Source organism: Coturnix japonica, chromosome 6 (genome assembly GCF_001577835.2).
Source record: "Coturnix japonica isolate 7356 chromosome 6, Coturnix japonica 2.1, whole genome shotgun sequence".
In the NCBI taxonomy this organism is placed as follows: domain Eukaryota; kingdom Metazoa; phylum Chordata; class Aves; order Galliformes; family Phasianidae; genus Coturnix; species Coturnix japonica.
In genome coordinates, this window is record NC_029521.1 from 8,300,668 (window position 1) to 8,326,442 (window position 25,775).

The 25,775-nt window shown below is 34.6% G+C and overlaps 2 protein-coding genes across 6 annotated transcripts in view; one reads left to right on the plus strand and one right to left on the minus strand.

The window, feature by feature from the left end:
- The window catches only part of LRRTM3 (leucine rich repeat transmembrane neuronal 3), a 78,332-nt gene extending 58,982 nt beyond the window's left edge, over positions 1 to 19,350 (plus strand). For 2 of the 3 annotated variants that reach the window (XM_015866265.2, XM_015866264.2), the window contains one exon: positions 17,328 to 19,350. In XM_015866265.2, coding sequence (XP_015721751.1) covers positions 17,328 to 17,537 — 210 coding nt within the window. In that variant the 3' untranslated portion in view covers positions 17,538 to 19,350. The remainder of the gene's footprint in view (positions 1 to 17,327) is intronic. The other variant, XM_032445276.1, reaches the window with a different exon arrangement.
- CTNNA3 (catenin alpha 3) overlaps positions 1 to 25,775 on the minus strand; it is a 394,612-nt gene that overhangs the window by 264,095 nt on the left and 104,742 nt on the right. The window lies entirely within an intron of this gene.

The window sequence follows — 25,775 nt, forward strand, 5'->3', positions numbered from 1 at the left end:
TCTTGATGAAAAGTGGCATCTATTATGACAGGAGCAGATGTTCTTTGTAACACTTTTACGTACCTAACATACATTATAATAACCAATTAGCAAACACTTCAAAGCCAAGCTATTATGCACACTAAACTACAGTGCTACTCAGTGCACTTCATTTGAAAAGGAGTAGCTTGCAAGTAATAGACAGATGTAATCATGCAGTTTGGACACATGGGAGAGTTTAACGTGGGACATTAAATATACTGCTAGTTTACAATTGTGATACACCTTTTAAACTCCAATACACTAAACAGATGGTCTGTTTAGTTAGGTGCTCTGTTTAGTGCATATATTATGCCTTGATGTTACGAATAGCTAGCAGATTGTTTGGTGACCTTTCAGAAATCAAGTATTCTGAAGTCTTGATTTAGTAAAAACTCTCACTCTGATAAATAAGTCATTTCAACCTTTAAATACACAAGTCCAAATTGTGATGCAAAGCTGGGATTTGTAGGATTATTCAAGGACTAAAAACGTATTTGTCAGTGAGAGCCTGTATATCAGCCTCTCTATGTTAATTCATTAATCAGTTGAAAATTTTATTTGATCAAAATACCTATTCCATAACACTCTAAAGAACAGCACTAGAGATTAGATGCAATTCCAAGATGACGCAATGTTCAAATCTTATCACTTATGAATGTGGACATACATGATTGAATCAGACATTAACAGCTGCAATAAAATGTAATGCAAAACTGAAAATTAAAAGAGAAAAGGAAAGTTTACTGGCAACTCATTTGAAGATCCCCATCCTACACTGCATGCCAGATTTTTTGACAATAATCACCCAGTAACAGTTACTGCTGAAACAAAACGAAACATCCTTAACAGCATTTACATTCTGAAGTATTAGATCGTTAGCTACTTGCTGATTCTATAGACACCACAAAAAACTGCTTAAACTCCAGTGAAAAAAAGAAAGAAAAAATGGAATAGGAAAGTTTATGATGAAATCTTTCTGCTCAAAGACTTCACTCAAAAAGAAAAGGAAGTAAAATAAACAGAAATTCTGTTACTTCAGTGCAGATTTATGTCCAAGCGCTACCAGTTCCCCAGTTCAGACTACAAAGGTTGAACTATACTGAAGGCCTGGTTTCCACTTTGTGTCAACCAATATCAAGTTTGTTCTGAACAAATTTTTCAAACATCTGATAAAAAGCTCTTTTCATACACTATTAACTGGTCTGTGAATATAAATAAATAAATAAAACCTAACCAAAAATACAGTTGGATAATATTTTGCAATGTAAAAAATCTGACTTCTCATTTTCTATTTTGCACATCTATGTGAGTAATATGGTAACAGTAATAATGCACCTACCTTAAGTAGGTCACCATGAATACTTGGGGTTGCAGTACATTTGTCAAAACAGAAAACGGGAAGTAGCAATTTCACTTTATGATAAGGGCCAAAACCACAGATTTCAATATAGAATATAGACCATTTGATTTAAAGATCAAATTGTAGTTATGGTGTTTATATTCAGACAATTCATCATGCTAGTACACAATTGCAGTGTGAGACTGTTTAATCGGAAACTAATGCTGACACTTAATGGTTAATTATGGATTGTATTTTAAAAACATCTTAAAAACTAGCTACTTTTTATGTTACTATTTCCTTGGTAGTTATTTCCCAAAAGCAAGTATCCTAGATGCTTCAAATATTTGCTCATAACCCTTTTCCCTTCTCTGACAGTCACAGCCTCAGAAAAAGTGCCAGGAGGACCAATATTTAAGGCACCAGCTGAAAACAAGACCAGCTTCTCCCTGCTCAAGCATCAGCAACTATTCTCTTGATTCCATAGCACATAATCCTAACATTCACTTGATGCCCTGGCTTTGGAGTTCCTCAGTAACAGACACTGCAGTGCAAAAAAGAGTGGGGGGTGGGGAGGGGAAGATGCTATTTTCTTCAAAATAAATAAAGAAATAATATTTTCTCTTGAAATATGGAAAACATTTTCTGATGTTTGATCATCAGATCTGCCAATCTTACGGCACATTAACATTGTGCCTGAAAAGTTTTGGTGACTTGGATAAGATAGGGTTAAAATTAGAGATGCTCTAAATTTTATTGTTGCCCATTTTGTCTGAAGTGGTGGGGTAATGCTGAGCAAGGGAAAGGATGGATGGCAGGAGCAGTGAGTATTTTAATTATAAGAAGCTACATCCTGGCTGAGGTTTCATGTTAAATAATTTGCTGGTTAAGCAACCACCTGTTCCATCCAGTTAGAGTTGGCCCTGATTGAAGAAAAACATTTAGAGTTGCAGTTGAATAGTATTAATCATCGTCCAACCTTTAAAAACAAAGAAAACAACAAAAAAAAAGACCCCAAAACTGAAAAAGAACTTATAGTTCTGCCCATGAAAGCAGGAAATTCCACAAAATTAAGCAAAAATACATTCCAGATTACAAAATGAAATGAAGATAGATAAAAAGCTCTGCCAATCCTCACATTAGCGCATCCATTTGATGGAGCTCTTACAAATAAATGGAGTGCTGTTTCTTACACATAAAAATGGATGCCCAGTGAAAGACAAGACTTATTAACAAGCAAAACTGCAATGCTGTATCAGCTCAGGTAGAGCAGAAAAGGAAATGAAAAAGCAACTATCTAAATAGCTACCACGATATTGCAGAGAACTCAGTATATTATCATCATAGCACAACAGGGAGATTAAAAGGACCCAGACCAAGGAGAGCAAGACTGTAGTGATACATCACAAAATCGTATAACGCTTCAAGAAATAGAACATTTATCAGAAAAAAAGTTTTGCAGATGGAGAGTATTGAGATTATTCTCCAAAAGGGTATTTTCAACAAGAAAATTAAAGATATATAGCTTGCAATGGCTAAGGTTCCCATAGCTTGCAAGCTCAGCTCTACAGCTCTCAAATACTACTGCTTTCATTGCACATTTCTTCTCAGACAACCACAGACTTCTAAGACCTTCTTCTTATGACATGTGCATTTGTGCTGCTTTTCTTTGGAGGTCCCATCCCAGCAATAAGATCATGCTTCCCATACTTCAGCTAGGTTGCAATTTCCTTACATTCCTTTATTTATCTGAAAATTAACTCTAAGAATTCATGGTTTCCTTCTATAGGCCAGGAAACCTGTACAGAACTCACTGGCTTTATTTCTAGGCTGTAAGCATCAGATCAATGTAATTCAAACCTTGGGGGCAGCAGAACAGTATCAGTGAAAGCTATACTGTAAATGCTACAGGAATAGCAATCTGGTTTCACACATGCAGTAAAAATGGTATAGTCCAGAGACTACGCTTGCTGCAGGGGAGAAAAAAGTGTTATAAAGCAGCAGTGTATATTGCTCAAATATCTTCAGGGACAGAAAGGTAGGCAGATAAGGAATAGGGATTTGAATGCTTTAATGATATTCTTTGTTTGCATCTCCATTTTCTTTCAATTAAAAAATTTGCATGAATATGCTGCAATAACAATTGAATAAACCAGAAACAAAACGAAAACAGAAAATTCTTATTGGGCTGTGCATATTAAAACAGCCCATGTCTCAAAGAAGACATGAACATATTAACAATTTAACACAATCTATCAGCCCAGAAAGAAAAAACAAAAAAAAACCAAACAAAAAAAAAAAAAAGCTTCTCTTATGTGATTCTTTTATATTTTGCTTGTTTGGATTTTTCTCTCTAAACAAATAATTTATGTGTCATTCATTCAAAGGAAAGGCTACTTTTCAGAAAATTAATTTGCCAGAGTGCTTTGTAAGTTTTAGGGTAGATTTTATATTTACTTTGTAAATTGAACAAGAGCATTTACTGAAAAAGCTGCATATCTAGGATGTTGAGTAGTACATCTACGAATACAACCTGAATTCAAATTCAGTTATTCCTCCTTTCCTTGTTGAACTTTTGAAGTTGACTTCTTATCTCTGGTCTAAGTTTCAGCAGGTGTTTTTTTCTGCCTTTCCTCTCAGAAACATCCAGATAACATTAACACTCAGCACAGTTATCATTCCCATTTTTAATTTCAAACCACAAGTTAGTATTTCAATATAAGTGAATTTTAAGCAATGACTTTAAATCTGTTTTACAAGATATCCAAGATGCTACTTGTAAACTTGCTTTGTAGAACACAAAACAAAGGACCAATGGAGAAGGGACTTAAGCTAGTAATGACTGAGCTTGCTTACCAACAAAACCTGATCTAGTGGGAGGTGTCCCTGCTAATGGCAGGGGATTGAACAGAATGGTCTTTAAAATCCTTTCCAACACAAACTATTCTGTGATTCTATGGAAAGGCAGAAGGTTTGGCAGCACTCCTATGACACAAAGCCCTATGATCTGACTACCATTTCTGAGATTTGAATTAGCTGCTATGTACTGCAGTGTTGCAGAAACTCTTTTAAGAGCATTTTCACTGGACTGAAGGCTAAGAGATTTAGTTCCTTGAGAAGAGTACCTCTGCTCAGTTATTTCCAGATATGAAGAAGTCTCATCAGTGCACTTCTCTACTTTGTCAAGGGGGCCACCTTCAGATATGACATGTTTTCAAGTACCTTAGGAAATGGTGAAAACATAGACAGGTGAAATGCCAAGTACTATTTTAACTGACGGGAAAACTACCCAGCACTACCTTGTGCTGAAAAAGCAAGAGTAATTTCTTAGGCAATCATTACAGAGTAAATAAATCTGCAGAGCAGTTTGCTATAAAGTAACTTTTTCTCAAGCCATCTTTCACTAATTGGAAAAAATCATACTTATATTAAAGCACTTGACATCAGCAATCAATAATTCAGCCATATATTCTAAAAATCATGACAGCTAATTTGTCATCTTTCAACAGATGGCCAAACTAAAGACTTCACCAAGTTCAGAAAGTCTTAGGAAAAAGTAATCATTTCTTGGTAGCAATTTCTCTTTTCTAGTTCCATTTCCTATCAATCCTAGAATCAGAGTGTGGATAAAGTGAAACTGTGGCTGCCCAGATGGCTCTGTGGAAAGCAGGTTACAACTGAGGATGTGCCCACATGGCTGGTTCACAAAGCCACCATAGTGAAAAAAACTTCTAAAAGACTTCTACATAACCAAGACCAACTGCCAGACTACAGAGCAGGCTCAACAGACTTGGTGCACAAAGCAGTGAACCATCAGAACACTGAAAACTACATTAGCTTCCCTGGAATCAAATCCTTTACTTAAACAATATTACTATAACTGAATCCTCACATGATTTATAAAATATTTTGCTAACAATCCTGGGATTAAAGAAATGTTGACTGTACAAATCTAAAATGCACTGATAAAAAAGGAATGTGACACATTCAAGTTAACTTCAGTAACTTCCAGATAAACAGTCTTTTATCAGGAATTTTCCAATACAGATATGAGAGACTGGAATACTTCTGTACTAGCCATCTGCATTTTTGGTTAGTACAGCTGAATAGTTCTATGTTCATCTATTTTTAATGTACAAAGCACATAACAAAAAGAAACAAAATGATAAAGTATTTTTTTTAAATGGCAAACATCTCTGTCATATGAAGTTGCATAAAACATTTCTCCTTTATTCTAAAATCTCACTAGAAAATTCTGTCCAAATACTTAAAATATTTTGTTCATTTAAACAGATTCTACCTGTGAAATTTGATAGTGAAGTTTGGTCAGGTTTTCAGCCTATCTGGTGTGCAAAATTAAAGTATGCTGGTCCAGATTTGGAAAAAGTGTGTTATAGAAATCAATTATGTTTTGGTCACTTTCATGCAAATACTTGCAATGCAAATTTTATGTTAAGTTTTTCGAAGTAGATAAACCTAAAGGGTGTTTCTAAGTGATAAAGTTAGACATGACTATTCTCAGTGGAAACACACATTCATCTCACAAAAGATGCAGGCTTTTCACATACCTTTACTGGCTGTTTGTAAAGGCATCAGACATTTACTGAAAGTTGTCACAAGGCTACTTCAGAAAAAAACTGGATGAATAACTGCTGGGTAGTCTCTACTGATTGCTTTTTGCTTGCTTTTATCTAGGAGTTAGGAGCTTTTTCTCCTTCAGACAGACTTCTGGCTCTGTCACCATGGTTGATGTGCTTCATATCAGGAAGATTCATAGAAAAAAAGCTCATTTTTGTTGGTTTTTTGTTTGTTTGTTGTTTTTTTTAAAGTAGAGCTACTTGATAAATTTGAAGAAAAGTGCAGCTTTTAGGCACACACGCCCCTCTTCAAGCCCATTCATAGTTTTTGAGTGAGATGCAGTGCTATCTGTACATTTAAGCAGTATGATGAGCAAGCAATCATCTTGCATTTCTGAGGAGTTCAACACTGCTTCACCAAGCTTCCAGATCAAACTGCTCTTAATTGGGCTGATGGATTGCCTGCTAGACACATTTGGGTAGACCCAGGCCCAAAAGTATCACTAATGTGCAGCACATCAGGAACCTACAGGTCAACACCTAAGAGGACTTGGGGTTGACATCTCTGGTTCAGGTGTGTTAGCATACGCTACAACATCCTTCTGTTGATGAGGCATTTAAACTTCTGCGTGTCTTATAAAATCAGTTCTATTACGCTACCTTGAATGTTGTGCACTTTCACAGGGAACAGTTCAAATGCACATAAGCACCTTCTAATTCAAAAATAGTTTTTGAGTAGCAAGCTTATATTACCTGGGGTCATAGAATGACAAGAGCACTCCGCTGTAAATAAACAAATGCAGGAAAATCCTATTCTTCCTTCATTGACAAAACGCTACTTGAACTGCGAATCAAAGCCAAGCAAATACAAATAAGCTGTTAGCATTCTTCTGTTAGTACTCTAAAGAAGTGACATTGCTAATTGACTTTTTGTTGGTTTGTTTATGCCTAATAGGTATTAAAGCTGTAATTTATGTTTACATAAAGCCATGTTACTCATATCATCTTCGGCCTTGAAATTTTCATTACTGTGTAGAACAGACAGCATCAGAGCCCTTTATACAGAAAAAAAAATGAAGTCCACACTGTTTTTTGTTACTGTGCTCCAAAAGAAAGAACCAAAAAACACAAAGAAACTGAAACGCATAAAAATGGAAACTATGCCATACACTCCTGTTTAGCGTACTAAACAATGGTTTGCTCAAGCAGACAGATGATAACGAAGAACTGACATAATGATTGCATTCTTTCTTGACAACTTAATTAAGTCCTTTAGTTAGTAAGGGTCACTAAACATTGTATCACTGCAAGTAGCAACTCAATCTGCTGTTGGTATATAGCGTTTAATATCTGAATCTGATGTTAGGCAAGACATGGCACTATGCCACCAACACCATAATGCTGAGGGCACGGCTTGGCTTTAGCAAATGAACCAATCCTTGGAATTAATTTCAAGGTACACAGAACTGGCAAAAACTATGTGGATAAATTTCTCTATTAGAAAATTCCAATTAAAGAAATATTTAAAAAAAAAAAAAATTACACCAAAATGCACTCATTATTATTTTAAAGCACTGATGCCATTTTAATCCCCAAATTAACTTTTCAAAAATCAACCTTGAAAAATCATATTTTTGTATTTATATTTTAATTAAGACTGTGTGAAACAAAAACAGTTACAACAAAAAAATTCTAATCCATAGTGAAAACACTGTGAAAAACTTTAAAAATCCTAAATGATTTTTCATTCTAATTCATTGTGTATCTAAACATCTCTTGTTTCTGAATTTCCATCAAAGTGGAAGTTTACATTCTACCAGAATGATTTGTCTGGAATTACATACAGGTAGAGCCTATGAGCTTCAGAATGTACATTTATCAACACTGTTAAAAATAGCATCATTTTATTATGTGCACATACCCATTTAATAAGGATGGCTCACACATCATCACCATATTTCTCAAATACATATGGTAATTTCTTTTATGACCAGCAGAGTATTCTCTATCTTTATCTTGCTCCTGCAGTTACTGGCAGGCAGTAAACAGTGACACTAGGCCAAGCAGAGTGATGAAAACATAGTATACCTCTACTTAATTTGTCCTTACACACAGCTAGGCTGTTTTAGAGCATCTAGCTCTTAAGTCCTTCAACTTTGTCTTGTTTTCCAGTGATTTTCCTTGTTTATTCTGACAGCAAATAAGCTATTTGAACAAAACCTCAGCTTCTCTTGAAACTTCTGTAGAAGTTTTCATGGAATATTACCTAAATGTAACTAGAAAATGGTGAGAGTTCACTTGTTTGAAAAATATCCTCCATTCTTTTCCTCTACTAGGAGTGCAGCATATGACCCATTATGTGTGTTCCTCTAAATCTGCACTGAGATTCACTACATATGAAGAGTTCCTGACTGTCTAATACCACAGGTTACAAGTTTTGAAGAGAACAAATATCTGCCTACCCACAAAATCAAAAGTAGTACAAGTCACTTCTTTCATCACCTAAAAGACAGCTGCAGAGTAAGCACACACCGATGTGTCTTTCAATAGATACTCCAGGAAAGTAAACAGATTAGCTTAAGAGTACAGTGCAGCAGAGAACACTGCTTAACTCAAATTGGTTAAAATTTAACATCCAAGCACTGACCATTTCATGCCTCAATATTGAAAACCAGCTGAGAGAATAATCAAACTAGGAGAATACATGAGGTTTAGTCCTTGCTCTCAGAAATTAGTACAGGCTCTCCAGCCTCCAGAACTAAAGACCTCTTGAGCAAATATTTCTTATCTCACATAATTCCAATTTATGCAAACACTAGATTGACAGTGCAGATGTCACATCAGTTTGGTCTGCTAGACAAGTTGCATCTATGTACAAATCAGCAAGATTGAACTTAGGGCAATATGAAACTGTTTAAATATTAAGGCTAACAGCTAAAACTGAAAAAAACAGAACTGCAATTGGTGGTTTCACACTGAATTTGTCTCTACACCACTCTGCTTTTCTGGCTCCTTTCCTGGAGTCAGGAGACCATATTTTAACACTTAAGGTAAAAAAGCATTAGGATACCTCACTAAAAAAAAGTACCCAAAGGCAGCAGAATATAAAGAAAGGCAAAGGTGAATGAAATAGACAAATTGCAGCAAATCACACACTGTAACAGGAAGATAAAGGCATTACACAAAATATGGTTAACAAGGACGCTTCCTCTTAAAGACAGAAAGAGGGGAACAACAATAAAACAGAATAAGAAAGCTTAATAACTGAGAGATTACAGAGATAACGAGCAAAGTGGAGCAAGAAAGACATCTATGTCTTCATCATTACCAAGCCTCCTAACTGTTTCCTAAGAAACCCATTGTTGAAGCTGTAAGAATCTTAGCTGTTCTTCCGGAAGGGTTAGATTATAGTCTTCATAGTTAAATGCAGCTACTATAAAACATATCCTGAATGCTTTCACCTGAAAATGTGAACAACCAGCTAAAGACAAGAAAGAAAAATAGCCTGTTCTTAAGGCCAGCAACTGATTCCTCACTCTGAATACTTCACCTTCCGTATTCTTCAGTCTTATTTATTTTTGCTGCTCTTTAATTTATTAGTAAACAAGCCTGATGAAAAGTAATGCAATTGCCTATCACGGCACTTAAGGGATATTAAAATTGCTCATTACATTTAAATAATTAGAGAAGAGCTTAAAAAGCGATCATATTAATCACATTCTACAGAAGTCAATCAAATATATATATGAAACTAACTTTTGAGGAATTGAATGCTTGAAAAAACACTGGGTCTGCTCTGTTTTGAGTCCAAAAGTCCAATTATCAACCAAAACAATTGCACATAATGAAAATGTGCAAATACAGAAGTAGGCTGAGTTGCAACTGATTCAATATCACTGCTTTTCAGCTATGTATTGAAAAGAACAGGCCTTATTCTCTATAGAGCTCTTCTTTGGTTTCTGCAAGACCTTCTGCGTGACCAGACCCTAGGATAATTGAACTAACTGTTTATTAAAGGCACAATAAAGGTTAACTAAGATTGGCTTGCTTTTTAAAAAAAAAACATTATTTCTTCTACTTTTTCATACAATAGGGTGTTTTTTGGTTGGCTTGTTGCTGCTTCGGGTGTTTTGTTGTTTTTACAAAACTACTAAAGCAAAGGTATAACATAAAGTGAATCTCAGACTTGCTCTTAAGTTCCTTTTGTTCAGCTCCCTTTCCTTCTGCATGTAAAAGAACCTCATATTCTGAAAACTTCAAACAGAGAGAAGCTGCACTGAACTTCTTTAACTATTGTTCACAAGACTCAGCAGCTAATCTGTACAGCATATATGCATCTATCCACTCAAGCATGTTTTACAAAATTCCCCTTAAGCTCTTCTTACAGATAAATTATTTACATTTAAAGCCATTTTTTCAATGTGCTTTTTTCTTCATGTAAATCTTCATAACTTAATGCTACCTATCAATTGCTAACTTAAGAATTAAGACTAAAATAGACAATGATGGTCAGATTCTCCAACTTCCAAGAATACAAAAATAACTATCTTTTCCCAAAAAAAGAAAGTCAGCAGAGACTTATCAACAAAGAAGAGTTTTCAGCATAAAAGAAAAACAAAACAGAAGGCTAAAATTGTTAGTGCTTAAGAAAGTTAGATCTAATTGTAGTAACACTTTCAGAACTAATTTAGAACCATAAAAACTTAATTATTAAATACCATGAAGTATATTTCAAACTATGCATCAGGTGAAAGGAGAAATTTTTACTCAATCACACACTAAAACCTACATCTCCAATTGTACATGCTACAATAGAACTGTTAGCCTGTTACCTAAAATACATGCATATAAAAGCACCTGCTAGTAATAAATTGTATCAAAGTAAAAAACAAATTCTCAAAATTGCAGTGCAGATATTTACATATCTAGGTTGGCTAATATTTAGAAAACATTCCTTTTTTAATATTAGTAGCTAATATTAACGTCTAACTAAGACACAATTTAATAGCTATTGCTTACAAAGCCAAGCAAGCAATTAATGCTAATTAAGTCACAAGTTGTTTTAATCCCATGAATGTCACATTCTTTGTGGGAAGAAAAGATATTATGCAAATGTCACACTGTTCGAATTTTGAGAAATGTAACAACATGCAAGACAGAAGGTCCAGCACCTAGAAAACCACAAACTGATTGTTCCCTAAACTGAACCCCCCATTTACTGAATTAGAATAAAAGATAAAACCTTGTTAGCTCTTCTCCTTATCTCCTACTACTGCTTTAAAAAAGAAAGAAAGGGGTCTTACTCCATAGCAGCTGTTATCAACTGTTCATTTTGGTATTTCAATAACCAGAAAAGGTTATTGTTAAAAACAGTCTATTCAGCTTGCTCAATTTTTATTTTTATTTATCTGAGTTCCTTCTACTTTAATATACCAAATGCACATTAACAGAATAAAAATTGCCTGTCTTTCTCATGGAAGTGGCTTACAGTGGTTAAGTACTCACTGTATTCTCTTTCTCTCTCCCATCTCTCAATAAATAAACAAATAATTCACTTGCTTTGTACATCTCTGTCATTCAGCATCAAGGTTCCAGAATACTGACTTTTGTTTTCACAAAGTAATTTTTGTGCTCTGGGAATACGCTGCATTATGAATTACTCAAAAACCATGTTAAAGATTGGACAGATAAGGAAATAAGACTGGACTACTGGACTCCAGTTGTAATCATGTGCTTACTAAAGTGTTGGGTTTCTTTTGTCTTTTTTTCTTTTGTCTTTTTTTTCCTTTTTTTTTTTTTTTTTTTTAAATCAATGCAAAAACGGGGCACTCAGCCACAGGAACTGAAAGTAAGGCCTGGAAACAGCAGCTATTTCAGTAGGAGGTTTGAAATAATATGGCTCTTACATTGCCATGGAGACAACTTGTCCTCATGTTTAGTGTGACAGAACAGATGGCTAAAAAGCTTAAAACATGGACAGAAATGATGCAGACCTCTCTTATGTCCTGTTTCCTTATTATTCTCCATCTCTGATAAAGAGAAGTATGGTTGCAACACATATCTGATCTGGCATGACAGTGAAGATGAAGTCCAAAATAGGTAAACTGTAAGTAAAGCTTCTGGTTTCCACTGCAATATTTCTCACAGTGTGGAACCTTGAGTTAGGTAACCAAAGGCTAACACCTTGGAATAGAAAAATTATCATACCCAATCAAAGCAGGTGAAGCATATCACTATTGGCTTATTTCCAAGATTTACTGAGAAGAAAAACAGTAGCGAAAGCAAGTTATTTTGAGGAACAGAAATTATCACATTAGAAGTACACGTAACATTTGCAGTGAACTGTATTTTGAATAGGAAACACAACTCTCCCTCACCAAGAGAGCATTAAGATCTGTGAAGAGAAAAATCCTGTCATTTTATGAAAACTACTGCAACTGTTTAATGCCTTTCTATAGGTTTTTAACTTCAGCCAGGAGTGAGTAGGAATTTACTTCGAAAGAAGCTGAAAAATCTTGAAAATATTATCCTTTTGTACTTCCTTCCCTTGTACAACACCTCCATGCCATTCACAGGTGAAATTGGGCAAATTAATGCCGGTGCCTTGTGGTGTGTTCTGCCAGCGTGCTGACCGATTGATCTAACAACATACTACCCTTTCCCAGGCCATTAATGTGTGGACATTAAAAGGTTCAAATATGCAGTCACAAGTTCTAAAGAACAACCACTTTAGAGTATGTAAGTTATTTATATTTAAAGAAGAACTAAGATCCTTAAAAATGACTGGCAGGTTTTGCAGGCACCCATCATTTACAGCTCTTCAAAGGGCTCAGAATTTGAGTTATTCGTTTCTTTACAATAAGGTCACTCACAGCATATACAGACACCGCCACCATCAAAAAGTAACTACTGGTAACCTCCCCCATGGTTGAATTGCATTTTGTTAGAGGAGCTAAGAGGATCTGAACCATGAAACCGTGATTCGTACAAGTTGGCTGTAACAGGTTTATCTATGACTTCAACAGAAGTCTGAGTTTAATTTTCTCCCGTTTCATGGCACAACACTATGTATGTTGTTCATGCTTGAAGAAGCAGACGGTGAAATAAATTGGCTTCTTTTTAACAACTACTCATAACAGGCAGCTCTATGGCTTTCACAGAAAGCCCTTGCATATGCTATTTGAGAGATGAAATAAGGGACTTGTTACAAGCAAGATGCATCTAAATCACAAAGAACTTAAATGTAGGTGTGCAGGGCAAAAGCCAGAGATGATATTAAACAACCTTGCAGTCATCCTGGCATAATGCTTTGTAAGGAACAGCTTCAAGAAGAAGCCAACTAAGAAGCTGGAATGAATATTGTGGTTAACTCTTGTGTAGCTATCAATAAACCAAGATCCTAATTGTACTTCAAATACTCCAAGACATACTCCACTTATTATGGACAGCTGAGAAAGAAAGCATCTGCAAAGCTTCTACCTTATATTTGTACATGCACGTCAAACAGGTTTTCTTCTGCCAGAATGAGCTGAGGTAGCTTCTGGCAGATGAGACCAAAAATTCACAGAACTGCTATACACCAGCTGCACTGGAGCATGCTTTGGATTACATTCTTATACCGTATTTCTCTCTATCTTAGAGACAGAAAATGAGAAAGTAAAAACCAAGTTGGTACACTGCTCTTAGTAAAATGCTAGTGCAATAGGGCAAACAAAATGAATTTGTTAAAAAAATTTCCCCATTGGAAAGGAAAACAGGAAGAAATGTTCTGAAAGTTCTGTGGTAAAATCTGGGATAGGCATTATCTTCTCCCACTATGTTTCATATGAAAATAAAAGAGCACTTGTGGAGAACTATAATGAAATTGAGCAGATGGGAAAATCTGAGAAACTGTTGCTCCAGCCTCCTTTTGTGCAAGGTAGAAACTGAAGCAAAAAGTAGAGAACAAGATAGGAAATGTGTAGATGAGGAACATGAGGAAATAGAACAGAGAGCACTTCAGGAGAGCAGGTAAGTGTTTCTAACCATGTAGAAGAAAAGGGCTTCATGAAGTTTGAATCAGGCAAGCTGGAAAGTTAAGAGGGAACTGTGCAAAGAAGCAAAAACAACGTGACGGCTTATTGGCAAACAAACAAGTGGAAAATAGTTATTTAGAGAAGAATCAGAGATTTCTAGGGAATGCTGAATTTTACAAACGTTTAAAAAGGATTCAGTAATTATTTGATTAAAACAGCATTCAACAGTGAGGTTGATAGACTTAGGAAATAGGAAATTAACTAGGATTTACAAAGGATTTCTCAGAGGAAGATAGAAATGGCTTTCATTTTGAAATTCAAATTCTAAAATCAAGTTGTTGAGATTCATGAAAGAACCAATTTAGTTAAGGTTTCTTAAATACGTTCATTATAATTTATTCTAATTTATTACCTAATGAATACACCCAAGGTATTTTATTTCTCCAAAGCCTTTCTTCTGTTTTATATGCCTAGGGATTTTAAAAATGGTACTACTTTAAATTTAACAGCTGATAAATTTAAATAACATGCAAAATGTATCACAAAGTCAAAACAATGGAAAAATACCAGGTTTGTCTTGAATGTCATTTGAAATAACATGATTCTTCATTATGGTCACAAATAATGCATTTAATTTTTATTCATACCAGTAAAGCCTTCATGGTTTTACATGGTTTCTTCCATTTATTTATTTATTTACTTATGTACTGAAGTCAATAGCAATCTGCTTTAGAAGGCAGTTGGACTCAACGATCTCCAGAAGTGCCTTCGACACCTATGATTCTGTGATAAGAAGGTTCAGTTCTTATATGTTGACCATATGCTAATGTATTATTCTCACATGCCTACATTATAATGACATTCTGTATATTTTCAGAACTCTATATCACAACTCCATCACTGCCATTGTTTCCATCTTTACCTCATTTCATTCTCATATTCCACTGTAGGGCCTGGTTTCATTTGTTCTTTTCAACCTCCCTCTTGCTCATGAACTGTGTTTTTTCCAGCTCCCTCTCTCCAAAATCTCTATGGATAACATTCCTCCTCTCTATCATATTTTCCCATGGTTACATCCTTAAGCCACTGCAGATCTGTGGGTCTGCCCTTAAGCATTTAGTTTCCACAGCTTTCATTTCTAGGGTTCTGCAACTGAATCTTGAATTTCACTCCCAGGGAGTTTGAACACCACATATGCATCATATTTAACAAAATATCAAAAACTGGAAATATTTCTTCTAACACTAAATGCAATTTAAAAATAAAAAAATAAAAATAAAAATAAAGAAAAGCAATTCTGTTTCTTATGAAAGCCAAGCCAGGGTCAGGCAATCAGATAAAAACACCATCATGAAACCAACAGCTCAATAAATACTGCATGTTTTTGCTAGAAATTCACCCATATTTGTTGACTGCCAATATACTCATCTGTTGCTAGAAGCATTCCCATCTCCTATCAGTTTACATCTGTTTAGCAGGAAATACACTTCTGCTATCTCAAAAAAAATCCTGCTTCTTGCAGCTTTTCATAATCGCCAGAGAGAAGTCAGAATCAAACTGTCTCTATTTCTTCCTTCCTTCTTAAAAAAAAAAAAAACTATTTTTTTTTATCTGCAGCAACTTTTGCTTTCAAGTTCCAGTGAGAATTAAAGCAGACATGCTAAAACATTCAACACACCAAAAACTGGGCTAAATTCCTGTCAGAATTGAATATAATGAATTTTTTTTAATAATTTTTAAATTCTGTTTTGCTATGTAGTTTTGTATACACACCTTTTAGCTGCATTTTCCTTTTAAAACAAACCTGAAGTTTTAGATTGTAAGGTTATTGGAACATTTTCCCCCCTGATACTGTGCAGAAATGTAATATTAAACAACGAAATTTAGCTTGCAGGACAAATGCTTCTCTGAATAGTACCTTATAGCTTTCAAACTGCAAATCTGAGATAAGCCTAGGCTCTTAGGAGGTTTACCTAATCTAAACCCAAACTCCAAACAATCTGAAGTTCACACACAACCTGTAATGAAACAATGCAGTCAAAGAGGTGAGAGCTATCAGTGCTAGTGCTAATGTACTACTACTTCAGTGTTTTTTAGAGTTTAAATAATTAGAGATATACAAAGACAGAACTTTTACTGAGCCCCATAGCAATATCAGAAGGAAAACAACAATAGGAAAATGCAAAGGAAATACGGACAGGGCTGGGTTTTGTTGATTTTATCTAATTACCACGTCGTGAGGATTAGCACCTCCAGGACTATGACAAGGGAAAACCAGCAGCTGATAGCAGCCTCTCATTATGCTTACAAATGAGCCACGGTGTGAACTGGAGTGACCAGGAAGTCTCTTTCCACAAATTCTTAAACAAAACAGAAACACTGTAAACGGTCAGAACCTGGGTATTTCAGGAAAGAACAACAGAAGGGTGTAAATAGTTAAGTAGGGCAAGAAGATGCAACAAGAGATGAGGAGTAGGCCAGAAGTAAAATATGGGAAATTTTATAGCAGCAATGAATATCACAAATTGCCTAAAAGGAACAGATTTTGCATTCTACATAAGTGTCCTTTTTAATCCTTCAATTCTCCTAATACGTATAAAACCAAATCTAAAATTAGAAATACATATAAATTAAAGTCTAACTTCACTTATTATAAAGAATGTGTTAGATAATTCTATGGTGAAGCATATGGAAAGTTCCTAAGAAAGCAGTCAAAAAGTTACTTTTCAGTCCAAAGCATTTGAACCAAATCTGCAGACAGGCTTTAAGATACCATAGCACAAAAGTGGCTGAAGCTACCATCTTTCGTGGTCCTTCATTTACTGAAAGCTGTTAGATTCAAACCTCTGATTACCTGTTACATGTAACAGAAGTTCTCTGCTCTGTGAGTATTTCCCGTGAGACCAAAAATTCTGCACACACTGATGTAACTCGAGCAAGTTAAATTTTTAAACCTGAAAAGCCATTTAAATTTCAATTCAGACATTGTATTTAGCCCAAATTTTGTAACGTCTCTTATTTTTCCCTGACAAATTGATTTTAGCAGAGGTTAATTATATTCTAAAGGTTGAGAACAATTACTTCTTCATACAATCATATGATTCCTATATCACTCACACCTTCAAGCCAATTTGCTTTCTTACAAGGTCAGAGGTGACAATTACTAGGCTTAAAACACCCTACGAAAGACCAGGGTTGGGCTGAGGTGGAGGGAATAGAGGGGTAAAGATATGGAAAAGATCTTTTCACATGTAGAACTACATTCACCTTTAGCCAGTGTTTTAGAAAGACCATTACCTCAACATCAGATTCAGGCAAAAAGGGTTGGATTATGCCATGGCAACTGGTTGTTTTTCATCTTTGTTTTTCCCCCAGATACCACTGGCTATGAATGTGTCAACATTTCTTGCCTATGATCAGCCCACGATAAGTTACTGTGGAGTACATCATGAACTGCTTGCTCACAAGGCCTACAGCTCAACCACCCAAGAAGAAGCAGTGGAAACACACCTAGAAACTGATCTGGATCTGAGCACAATAACAACAGCAGCACGAATCAAGGAACACAGTCAGCAGCTGGCTTAACTGATGGGGGGTTGGTGGTAGTGGTGATTTTTATTTTTCCCTGTAGCAGAGGCTGCAACCAAATTCTATGTAACATTATGAACAGCAGTGACAAGACATAATAATATGGATTCTAGGATCCCTGTTTAATTTTTAAAAGATCCACAAAGATTAATTGTTTCAAGTCTACAATTTGTAATTACTTAAGTTGTGCAGTATTTTTTGACTTCAAAGTATGATCCTTGAAATGAATCTTTTTTCAAAACTCATCCTACCTGCCTGTATAAATTGTACAGTTGTAATGTATTTTTCATATTGTAAAGTTTAAATTACCAAGAACAGCTGGTATGTACAGTACCATAATTTAATTTCATCTCACAAGTTTCAGTTTCTAAAGTTTTAAATTAACAAAAGTTATTTCTTCTGTTATTCAGTTACTCTCTTTTGTAGGGATCATTTTATTACTGCTTTCATGCCCAGAAATACATAGCCTAAAATTCTGTCCTTTGCAGAATATGCATCATTTTTACCATGTTTAAAGTGTAGAATTTTATCTACTTTTTCCAGAAGTAGTGCATTAACCAAAAGGATGGTTTAACTATTCAGACATCAAAGAAATTCTTGAAATACGTAGCCAAATTTTCTTATAAATGAAAACCAACAAAAATTTCAGTTTTCCTCAGATAGCCCTGAGGTATGTACAGCCTGATTTTTAAAATCAGAAAAATGTTATGATGAACAGTATTTTAAGAACAGAGCTTATATATGGAACTGTTAATCATCCCTGATGAAGTTTTGTAAATTCTCACTGCTTTGCAAAACAAAATGAAAAAGAGGCTTCAACAGGCAGCTGTCTTTACAGAACCTGTTCTAAAAGCATGGCCTGCCAAATCAGGAGTTGGTATTTAAGTGTAAAGATACAAGGGCCAAAATCTGCTTCAAAGACAAGTTGCTGAAAGATGCAGTAACAGAAACAAGCCCTCAGTTCTGGAATATAAAATATTACTTCAAATTCAAGAAGCCTCTTCTTGGATGAAAAATATATTTATTTGGACCCAATGGTGAAGGTTAACAATCTTTTAACATGCTGCATCAAGAGAAGAAAAAAAAAATCTTTGAATACAACAAATGTAGTATTAAGTCTTAACAATTACTACATTACTTATTTGTTTACCATTTATAATGAAGTATTCTTATATCCCATTGTTTTGTTTTGAATCTTCAAGATTTCTCAATACTGTATGAGAATAACTTTTATAACGCAACCCTCAAGGTGTAATCATAAAAGACTACAGAAATTAGATTCATATTATATCATGCTGACTGGGTGAAATATAAAAGGGAACAGGAGCCTTCCAAAATACAAGAGAAAAAAGTTTCATATGATGAAGCAACTTTTTTATAATAAAGAGAAATTATATAACCGCTATATATTTTTCTGAATGTTTATCCCACCATATTTTCCTGTAGATTCAAAGCAGAATACTGAAATTTAGAATAACAGTTCAACTCTTTTCACAAAATATAAAGCAACTATAAGGAAGAACAGCTTCAAAATATTGTCAAGAAAATTAATCTGCATTCGCTATCTTTGAAGTGTCAAAACTGTATTATTTATTTAGCATTTTAGATTTTGTAACATATTTTGCATAAATTATTTGCTATTCAAAACATTACTTGTTTTTCAAAGACTCATCTTAAAACTCAACATTTCAGTTTCTTAGTGTGTGTGTTCTTGAATTTCTAATCATTGTCTTCAGTGCTGTAATTTCACTACACACAGTTTGGAAATACTTTGCTAAATATAAATGGAAGAAAAAAAATGCAAGCATCATTCTGGAGCTGAGTGACATTTGTACTCCAGGAAGAAGTGAACTGCTTTATTTCAGAGTTACTTTAAAGTTTAATGCGCAGCCATTCTGGTCATCAAAGTTGTTCTGAGTTCTTAGGCTCCAACACCATCTTCTGAAATATTATTCCAGTTGCTCATACTCTGTCCTCATTCTTTATTTTGACCCACTGCCCTCACAGCGTGGGAATTCAGTTCTGCAATTGATATAATTACTCAAAATACACAGGTGTTTAAAGGCTCCAAATACTTCTAGTTGATGGAGAACTGTATAATGGGAATATTTTCTATTATTAAACACTTTAATGAATTTAGGGCCATAAATTTTCTTGTGCTAAATCATATTTCTCAAATCTGGTTGAAGAAACAAATGTGTACACACAAACACATTTACATAATGCAAATGTTTCTCCCTATGCTACTTTCCCTCAATTATAAGTCATATATTAACAATTTGTCTTATATCCTTCCTGGAAGACTTATGTTAAATCAAGGTATCAAGCAAAAATAGAAGAAAAACAGGGTGACATAAATAACATTTTCTCAATCAATTCCTCAGGCATTTGTAGAACTTGTACCTCTGTAACCCAGTTAGGCTACTCTTAGATCTCATTTTTGCTTCCAGTGTTCTGACAGACAGACACAGCACCCCTGAATAACTGAATTCTGTTGTGTTGTTTTTTTAAATGGACTTCATCAACCTGAAACTTGCTATTCTCAGAAGGACTGAAGGACATTAAACATCAGGTAAGTATCTTCTACTTACTCTTTAGATCCTACTTTAGGTGTATGAACATTGGCTTTCTGGAAAATTATTATTAGCTATATACCGACTTGGACAACAAGGAAATAGTAAACTGAACAAAAAATGTATAGCATAAAAAAGCCCTAGTGCTATAATACAGCAAGAAGAAAGTAGGCTGAACCCATGGATTCAAATACTTTTCAGTTCAGTTTCATATAGCATTTCCCTTTTCAATTAGATTAATAAAATAGAAATAGATGTAGCTAACAATACTAATTTCATTCTCAGTTATGTGATACCATGATACCAGGGAAAGTTATTCTATCAAGAAAGAGTTGGGCAAATTTATTATGCTTAAAATACACAAATTGATGAATAGTGTAACCTCTATAAACAAACGGCCAGCCAGCCAGCCAATTTTAAACAAATCAACAAGTAAGAATTCATACCATCCATCAGTGGATTGTATTTATACAGTAGTTTACAGGACTCAAACAGCCACTAGGAAGTTGAGCACAAGTATTTGAATGGGGGAATTCCCTAACAAACAAGTTATAAGACAAAGATTTATGATTAATCTGACAGATGACCACGTATTTCAAAACAACCTAAATACGTGCTAGTATATTAAAATTACAAACATCAAAATGACATCAGTACAAATAAGCAAAAGGCTTTTTCAAAGCTGCTAACAAAATTTACAGTATAATTTTTTAATACAAACTATTCCCAAGGAACATAAAAATAAAAGCTAGATAATGATCGAGATGCATCACAAATGGCAACATAGAACAAACTACAGCAAATGTACCAGCCTCAGAAGTTGTGTAGTACCTTGCTCTGCTGACAGCCATGCAGGTTCCAGCATCAGACAATAATGTAACTCAGAACACTAAAGCCAGCAGCCCTATTTTCCTCCTAAAGATTTTAGAAGCTTTCAGTGGAAGAGCATGGGATTGATAACTCTAGCAAATGTGATACTAATGATATTGTGACATGTTTTAACGAGAAACTGAATTTATTTATTTATAATCCTTAACTGAAACTGATGTCAAGTGAAGTAATTAAAAGGTTTCTCTGAGTTTCCCTGTCTCCCTCTCAGTACTGGCAGTGGTAGCATTTTATTCTGTTTCACATCACACACACGTGAGCTAGAAAATTTTGTCTATATGGACAAAGTTCATGACCTGCTCTGACAGAATTCTGTATTACCATATTAGTAAATCCTTCCTTATGCAACCCAAAACTTTGGAACAGTATTTTGGTTTTCATTTGAGTAGGTATATCACCCCTCCCAGCTTCGCAGTAGTCTGTGGAAAGTCTGTTTAATGCTCACAAAGACTTTTCTAAGGGTAAATAGTGGTAGAACAGTATTGACTGCACAAGATTAATACGCTTGCCAATTTTTTGGGAAAGTGATAGATACTCAGCTTAGACAGGAGCAGGATCATATGGTCCTCTAAAGTATGAAGTTACATTTCCATTGCACTGGCACGTGATACCCAAGTTTGCATTTCTGCTGATAGCAATTGAGAGAGGAAAACAAACAAAGAAACAAACAAACAGAAGAGATTTTAGACATCAAGTTAAATCTTTAACTTCAGTCAGCTTTCAAACACTGATGAGCAGCCCAGTTTCCAAATATTTTAGTAATCAAATATTTTCATAAGTTAAATATCCATAAGTGTTGTGAAATGAATCTAATTGGCAATCTTCAAAATCCTAGCAGTGACTCATTTTTTTACTTGCATCAGCTAATTATAATCCAAAGTTGATGAAAAACTGTGATCTAATGGTATGATTTTAGAGGTTATTGTCAATATACCATTGTGACTTCTTCGGAAAACTGATGTCTTCTCTTTGTAATGCAGCACCCATTGAAAAGTACTGAACTGATCTTTAAATGTAGCTTGGCACAAAAATCCAGAACATCTCCTCATATTTTCAGGAACAAATGCACACAGCAATATTTCCCCAGAAAGCCCCATTAGACATCAGCCATTTGTAGGACAGAGACTTAAAAAGCCACAGATGGTGTTTTAATAGCTCTGTGAATTTCCTGAGTGCCCTTTGAAGTCATGTGAATTTTTAACATTCATAAGTCCTGCAAAAAGTAAATTCATTTTGACAAAAATTCACTTTTTCTTTGTTCTAGTACAAATGAGTGACAGTGTAATAGAAATATTTTTCACTTCCATATTTAACAAAGAACTAGGATTATTGTGTAATTAGTAATGACAGACCAATGACTTTCTTGTAGTTTTAATAACATCCTTCAAGCCATCTAAAGCATAGATATTATCTGAAAGCCTATAGACTTAGTCATCAGATTTCCCACTGGGAACTACTTAAAGCCAATATTCAGCACACCAGAAAGCAGAATAATTTTTCATCTTTCTCAAGTCCAACACAGGTTTGAACACAAACACACAAAAAACCCAACCATGTTTCTCACAAAGTATTGCAAAACATTCTTCAACACAGAATTATGCAGGTTGGATTATGTGATCCAGATCTAAAGCAAATACTCATTAAATGCCTAAAAAACAATTCTAACTTTTAAGTGAATTGATATTGCTCTTATATCATAGGGCCAAATTCTATCCTTCTGCTCTAATTATAGAACCCAATTCATTTGAATTATAAAGTTTCTGAATAAATCAATTTGAACATCAGAGTTAATGATTAATGTTATTTTAATGAACACCTAAGGAATTAACAGTTTTGCCACTAGAACCTTGCTGAGAATTTTTATGCGGATCTGAAGTGCAGCATGTAAAACTGAAAACCCCATATGGCATAGAGCTTACAGCCTACTTTATCAACACTAATTTTGTATGCAAATAAATCATTCTTAAAATAGTCTCTTTAGATGGTTAACTAAAACAGCACCAGTTGTATAACAGGAAAGGAGTCTGCAACATGTATTCATTATATGCAGTCCTGTTATATTAAAAATCTAATACAATTGTGAAAATGAACACTTCAAAATGCCACCACTACAGATGTGACACATGTAATCATGGTAATTTACAAATCAGTATTAATGTTGCATTCATACAGAATTTGTCTGGATCAGCATCACAATTCTTTTTATACCAAATGACCTAAGGAGACAAAAAGCTATTGTAATGAAAACTGAAAGCATTGAAAGTTTGCCTATTTCCGAACAGTTTTTCCAGTTCCCTTAGAGTACCTTTCACTTTCTATTTCATAAGAAACAAACTTTTATGTAGAATATAGTTCAGCACTAGCTCTATTTGCAAGCTAATTCCAAAGTGATTGCATCAATTAATATTTCCAAGTAAGATAACTTGGACTTCATAAATACATGAGCTGCTCTAATAGTAATACTTCCTATTTTATTATGTTGGACTACAGCCTCAGAGGTGAATGTTGCTGGTATGGTAGTAGAGGTGGAACTTTTCTGACAGGATTACACTATATTTTGTTGCTGTATTGCAGAAAGCAGCAGAGGGGCAGTCTGTCAAAAGAGAAGGGAATATGAAGTAAAGATGTGGAACTGAATTCTCCCATGCAGAAAAAATGGTATCCATTCACATTCATTTATATTTGCTGAACCTTTTTGGAGACGTATGGAGATTGAACAGTGAAAGGGAGCACAGTGAGGTGGTGGGTGGTACATTTCAGTAGCAGTGATGGTGAGTCATTACTTCTGCTGCTACAGGTGTGTTTGTTGATCTTTTTTAGTGAGTGTAGCATGCAGGCTTCAGTGGAGGAAAAAAAAAAAAAAGAAAGAAAAAAAAAAGAGGCATTATTTCTGGAGTTTGCAAAATTTTCAAATACAGTGTACTTCAAATGACTAATATCTTTTTTAAAAACAACTTTAAAATGATAAATAGGAACACAGTGATGCTGTTTGAAAATAAACAGTACTGATTTAGTTCCTATTTCCATTACTTTAACGTTAGAATTTGAAAGAATTAAGCAAGAGGATTGCCTACTCTGTGGCTTAAATACAGATTTCTGTACTGTTTTTTTTACCTGAATCTTTTTTCTTTATTTCTGAAAAAACACTAGGAATCTTGCTGATAACTGGCCAGTAAGACAGCCTAAGATCCACCCCTGTTCAGCCGATCTGTTCAAGGTTATCTCATCACTTAAAGCATCAACTGCAATTCAAATTGCTGCTCAACTCCTTGGAATGTGTTCATTCTTTTATTCAATATTTGTGTCCATTTTGCTATAGAATTCTTGGGCTTCCACATTTCTTTATCAGAAGAAAAAAGCTCCACCCACTGAGACTGAAAACATATTTCAGATTATTTCCACTAGATTACATTCTAAGATCCTCCCTACTTTATACGCAAAGTCTTATTAAAATTATTTCTACCATGCTTTTTTTACTGCATTTTAATATACTCTCACAGAAAGAACAAATTGTTTTCTGCTTTCAGAAATAAGTATTAGTGGCCTAATTTTGTGCCATATCTTGTTTTAAAAAAATTCTACAGGAAGAAGATATGGAGAAATACCTTTAATACTGCAAAAATACAATTTTTACTGGAATAAAGAAGCCAAATTGCCAGCTTGTACTTGAAATAGCAATTTAAATACAAGTATAATTGCATGTCACTTCTGAAGAGAGATGCGAACAAATTGTATAGAACATATCTTGAATGCAAGTAATTTATGCTGCAGAAAAAATATATAAGCTCTAAACAACTACATGAAGATAAAGTTGAAGATATTTTAGGTTGGGTTTTAAAAGGATGTACAGGCTGTTAAAGCATTAAGAGGTGGGAAGAATTAAGTTTAATTCTGGACCAAACACATAGAAGCAATTATTCTGATCATGAAAAAGACTTGTTTTCCTTGCTAATGAAAACCTTTTACTTCAATTGTTATTCTATTATTAAATATCTTCTGTATATCTGAATAATCAATAGGACAGTGTCCAAATGTACATCAAGAGTGATATAGCTGGCCTTATATACATGAACCGGAAGCAGTAGCGGATCGCAGAGAAAAAGCAGATACACTATATGCAAACATCTACATCTCTGTTATCTAACTGATCTGAGAGGCAAATAAACATATCAGAGCTTCCTCAATAAAAATCAGTTGTTATTCCTATTGACCTTGCTCGACTAAAAGTTTAGAAAAACCAAGGAAAATAGAAAAGTAAATCAAAGACAGAATTAGAAGGGGGAAAACAGTTTTTCATGAGGTACAGACACAAAATACTGCTCATACGAAAATCCAAGTACATGGAGCCACAACAATATATAATGCTTGCTCACTGAAAGCAGACAAAGGTCTTATATAACTTAATGGTGTACTTTCCCATTAAAATCAACATTTTCAAGACTAACTCATAATGGTAACCTTGAAAATAATTTAAAAACGAAGCAAATGTTATAAACAGCCAGTGCTTAAATTATGCATTGCAGCATTTATTTGTAACTAAGCTGAAATCTTATAGATTGCTCCTTTTCTAAGTTTTCAGTTCTGTCTACCAGACATTAAAAATAAATAAGCAAAACAGCAATTCAGAATGTGAAAAGGGAAGTGCTAACTGCCAATAACAGCTCTTGAGATCTTTACAGCTACTACTTGGGCAGAAAGACAATATCTCCTTTAAAGTTGTCCAAAAATGGATCATTTCACTGGAAACCATCTTCTGCTATACCACAAACTTTGC